This window comes from Erythranthe guttata, chromosome 2 (assembly GCF_056151865.1).
Source record: "Erythranthe guttata isolate IM_541 chromosome 2, IM_541, whole genome shotgun sequence".
In the NCBI taxonomy this organism is placed as follows: Eukaryota; Viridiplantae; Streptophyta; class Magnoliopsida; order Lamiales; family Phrymaceae; genus Erythranthe; species Erythranthe guttata.
This window is the reverse complement of record NC_142534.1, coordinates 15,695,450-15,700,738: the sequence shown is the minus strand read 5'-3', so window position 1 is coordinate 15,700,738 and position 5,289 is coordinate 15,695,450. Positions and strand designations below refer to the sequence as shown.

The window sequence follows — 5,289 nt, the reverse complement described above, 5'->3', positions numbered from 1 at the left end:
GTTCGTGTGAAATCACACGAGTGGGTTAAAAAAAAAAAAAAAAAAATTGTTAATGTGCTCACGTGAATTTACGCGAGCACTTGCCAAGTGCTCGCGTAAATTCACACGAGCACATGAATAAAAAAAAGTCCGATTTTGTGCATATGAATAGTACAAAAGGTAAATAGTTATGGTACAAAGGTAAAAAATCATGGTAAAAAAGTGTCTGAATGTTTAATTTGGCCTGCATATATCATTACCCTTCCTACATAGAGGAAGAAATAGTACGGATCAAACCGAAATTAGTATTTTCGGAAAAAAAAAATCGACTTTTTTCGGAAGTCAGACTCCAATTCCAATTGCAGTTCAAAAAAACAAATCATTTTACAACACTCCTAAAAAATAAAGCATGTAAGGAACAATTCACCTTCCTTCATGTACAATCAAAATTTGGAGTCGCATACAAAAAGAAATCCATGCTTATTGCAACCCAAATTAAACCCCCAAAAAAAAGGCGTCGCAAAATACGCACCAAATCCCGTGAATATACGATCGACGCTCTCTTAAAGAGCATCAACTCCTCACATCTTTATTCAAATATACAGACAGCAAACGAAGTTAATTTAGCTACTAATATACGAAGGAGCCGGTAAAAATGGAAAAGGTGCGACTGAGGCATACGCTACTGGTGGTTGTGCAGGCCTTCTCTTTTTCTTTGAGGTAGCTTGTTCGATCTCCGAAGAGGATGAGAGAGAAATTAATTTATCCGAGCTGTTGTCTACAGTCACAGAGTGCTGGTTATCATAAACACGGTGGACTAATAGTCCACCCATAAATACAGGGAGATAAAGGAGGCTGGCGTGGAACATTCTACGAGCATTTTTTGTTGTACGGTTTAGAAAGAACGATGCTGCAGTTGAAGTTATTGCAAGAGCGAGGAGTGTCGACTCTGCACAGAACCATCCGGAAGTTATACCCCCTGTGAAAAGAAGCAATAGTTGGAAAATGTATAAGCAAGAGTTGATGGTGGTAATTATAAATTGAAGTAGAAAGAATGCTATTAGCTATTAGGTAATGCAGTCTTACTCTAAAGATTGTTTATTCACAATTACGAGGGCTAAATTTATGTAGGTCTAAAATCGGGAATGTACAATGGGCACATTTTCAACGAAAAAAAAATGAAATAGGGACCGGAAGTAAGAATCGCCATGTTGAACTGCTCACTGTACTGTTGAGATTAAATAAAATAAAAAAAACCTACAATATATTAGGTAACATGGGTAAAAAGAAAATGCCCGTTTTAACAACAAATGGTGTAAAGGTTGAGAGTGGTTTGAATAAATTGATTACGAATAGCAACTAGTTTCTTGGAGAAGAAAACGAGATGACCTACTGAACCATACGGAAAATCGTATGAGCATATATATTTTCAGACCAAGTATATAATTAAACATAGGAAACTAGGGAAGAACGAACAAACCCGACTAACTAAATAACCAAGTTGATCAAAAGCAACTCACAATCATATGCAAGGTAGCCCAATGGAAGAAGATAAAGACAGTTCCTCAAAGCAACCAAGGCTGTTCTGCGACCAGTAGGATCGGCAAGGGAAAACATCTTGAACCTGATATAAAAAAGCAGATGGCACTTTCATTAATATACAGTACTAACTCTTAATATTAATGCTATTAGTGGTAAAATGCATTGTATTAATGTGTAGTAGATCGAAGATGTCACTTCTTTTGTAAGATCTTATAAATTGTTCAAGAATCGTTATTTCAAATACAAATAAGATTCTGAACGGAATGTCGAATACATAAAAGCACCTGTCTTGCAAGGTTTTGAAATGTTTTTTTTACTGTGAGAGTTAATTCGGGTATAGTGCAGAGACATACCCTCCATCGGCATAATCTTGGCGACATAAGTACGCAAGGGCCATAAAATGAGGTAATTGCCAAAAATACAGAGCAGCAGGAAGTATCATTGAGTTAAGTGAGATCTCGCCCGAAGCTGCAGCCCACCTTGTAAAGAAGAAACGATCAACTGTCAGCATCTCTATTAAATTGATAATTTGGAAGTAAAAGGGACATTTAAATCAAGCCAATCATAGAATAGAACAGTATAAAACAGCACGGATCAGATTGTTTTTATATGAAAAATCATCATACGAGAAACTTTTACATAATAACGACAATACGAGGTACTGCTGGATATGGTGAGGCAGTAGAAAATTACCCAAGTAGAGGTGGGATTGCACCAACTATAGCCCCAACCCAAGTATTTACTGGATGTATCTGCTTTAACGGAGTATAGACAAATGCGTATAGGACGAGATTGGAAGCTGCAAGGCCAGCTGCCAGCATATTAGCCTGCAAACACCTTGTCATAAAAATTGCAACATCAATCCCCTTACCAATATGTCAACGATGAAAAAAAAATTTAATACAACATGTTAGGAGATAATGACCACCTCGCTAGCCAACAGAGCAGTCCCAGCTACACCCATCGATGATGCCCAGAGAGCTGCATGAGGTATCGTAATACGGCCTGATGGTAGTGGTCTATTTCTGGTCCTATTCATCCTTGCATCATTTTTTACCTCAAACACCTAGTGCACGAAAAAATAGGAAAATATGATAAGTTTTAGCATAAAAAGAGGGTGAACAAGCGCTATATGTAATGGAACATGGCACCTTTGAAGGACAAAAAGGCTATATTTGGAAGCATTTTGGAGCTTATTTTCATTTCGTTTTCGGGAAATTTGTATTGGGGGAAGAATTTGAAAATGAAAGTCGTGTTTGTTTATGTTTTGGGAGGAGACACAAAATACAGTCAAATCACGTCTAAAGACGTTGGAGAAAAAAATGAAAACGAAAACGCTACCAAACATTGCCGAATCATTATCAATAATCATCAGTCTATATACTGTATGTGTGGGAAATTTGATTCATGCTCTGAAAGACTTAAAAGTCGGAAAAATCGTGGGCAATTATGTTCTATTTTTATGAGAATTTGCATATATAACTTTACTTTTTATACCCCAATTTCTGCTGGAATCAAATCCAAATAAGATACTATTTAAATATTTAGTTACATTTCATCATCTGTTTCCGATTGTTTTGACCTAATTTACTATTTAGTCTATTCATAACCAATTAATTTAAATCATAATATTGATGGAAAATAAATATCTTACACCTTTTCCATCACCAAGGTTAGTTTACTAATGATAGAATGAAAATAAGTGAGAAGATTTGTGTGTACTAAAAAAGGTCAATCTTTATCATCATCATTCTCTAAGGTATTCCTTATTGTACTGCATTTTGTTTATTCAGTAACCATATGCAATAAGCATTTTCAATTCATCGAAGTAGCATAACAAATAAGAAGCAATCGAGATTTGAAGCTACTTCAAATGCCAGTTTCTTTTGCTTCTTCTTAACCCTCAAAAATTCGATTTTCTAAAAACATAGTAATGTATTCCATTATCAAACAGGTCGTAGTAAAAACATTCAACCATTATGATAGCGGCTACAGTGAATCAATTTTCCACTGGCAAATGATCAAAATAAATACCTACTTGATTGCATGTCGTATTAGCAACTTATAAAAGAAAGAGTTGATCCCCGACACATTAATCACATAATTTCCCGAGGCACTTGCTTATAGTTCTTGATTATTCACGATTAAAGAAAATCAATAGGGCATAGTATTTTGAGCGATTTCACAATTGCAGAATAAAGTCGATGAAGATCTATGATAGAGAGAAAGGATGGATAGCGAATCAAAGAACAGAACCCTTTAACAATGTGATTAAGCTCCCTAAGAAGTTAAGTGTCTTAAACAAAAGATTCTTTAAGATAAACCTCCGACCGCATCAGACTAAGCAATATATAAAGTGATCCAAGATAAACAACTTACATACTAAAAAGTAAATTTACAATCGAACAATAAGAGAGCACAAATACCTGGTTTAAGGTGCTAGCTGAAGCTGCAACCATCATGGTGCCAGCACATGTGCAGCAAAGGCCAAGGTAATCAATGGCACCACCACTCCCGAGGATATATCCAGTCCCGGAAGTCGCAACAACTAGCATGCTGAATATAAATAATGGTTAATTATTCAAATACACGATTCTTAAATTCTTCATTCGCTTCCCTTTTTACATTTTGATTATCCTAAAAAATTATCATACCCTAAACCAAAGATTCAAACTCAAACGGTGGAACAAAATACTGGAATTACAATCACCACGGTCGAATTTCCACGAACGGATTCATCACAAATATATATATATATATATATATATATATATATATATATATATATATATATATATATATATATATATATATATATATATATATATATATATATATATATATATATAACGATGGAAAAGAAAAATTGCAAACCTTAATTTAGCTTTGGAGAGCTCCCAATAGCACTGGCCATAGTGCTTCGCCAAGTCGGCCGCTTCCTTAGCCTTGAGCGCCGCCGCCGCCGCCGCCGACGGCAAGTCAAAGGCGCTCGCCGGCGCTGAACGAGGCCCGATGTACGGAACTTGGGCCCCGGCTCGGGCCCAGGTCACGGGATCTGCGGCGGATGTGGATTCCGGGCTGGTGAAATTGGATCGAGCGAGGAAACCATGGTGGTGGAAATTAGGGGAACTGCGGGGGAAGAGAATAAGGGAGAGGTTCGAGTTGGGGGCGGCGAGTTTGGATGAGAGACTCAGTGAGTTTCTTCGCCACATGGCCGGGTCAGGTGAGCGAGTTTTGACTGAGAGATGATGGGAAAATGGGGACGATAATCCGACGAAACGAAGAGAGAGAGAGAGAGAGAGAGAGAAAGCTATATTTTTTTTTTTTTTGTTTTTTTTTGGAGAGAGAATGCTAAGTTGACATGCAGGTGATGAAAAGCGGCCCAGTATTTGGGCTTTTAGGTGACGTGTCGATAATACTCGATTTTATTGCTGTGAGGTCCAATGTTGTAATGGGTACAATATGGGCCAAGATCGTGTGATTTTTTATTGTTTTAATATTTTTTTTAATTGTGATTTGTTTTTGTTTGAATATTACTTTAAAATATGATAATAAATGTAATGTTCCAATTTCAATTTTTTTTTTTGAAATAATCATATCTTAATTTTTAATTATTTTAGGAATAAAATTATATTTATCTTACTACTATAAAATTAATTGAAGATGAAGGATAGTTAATAATTTTGTCAAATATTTATTTACAGACTTGAGCTTTATTTGGCACAAATTTGAATCTTATCAAACAAATATGTTATTATTAACTCATGC

The 5,289-nt window shown here is 35.9% G+C and overlaps 1 protein-coding gene across 1 annotated transcript; it reads right to left on the bottom strand.

The window, feature by feature from the left end:
* Window positions 1-287: 287 nt before the first annotated feature.
* COX10 (cytochrome c oxidase 10) lies at window positions 288-4,842 on the bottom strand. Its single transcript, XM_088812961.1, has 7 exons — window positions 4,396-4,842; window positions 3,948-4,077; window positions 2,450-2,587; window positions 2,215-2,348; window positions 1,875-2,000; window positions 1,500-1,603; window positions 288-958 (listed from the first exon to the last, which is right to left on the bottom strand). Exons 1-7 carry the CDS (start codon window positions 4,731-4,733, stop codon window positions 603-605), a joined length of 1,326 nt encoding a protein of 441 aa, XP_088669087.1. The 5' UTR covers window positions 4,734-4,842; the 3' UTR covers window positions 288-602.
* Window positions 4,843-5,289: the final 447 nt, after the last annotated feature.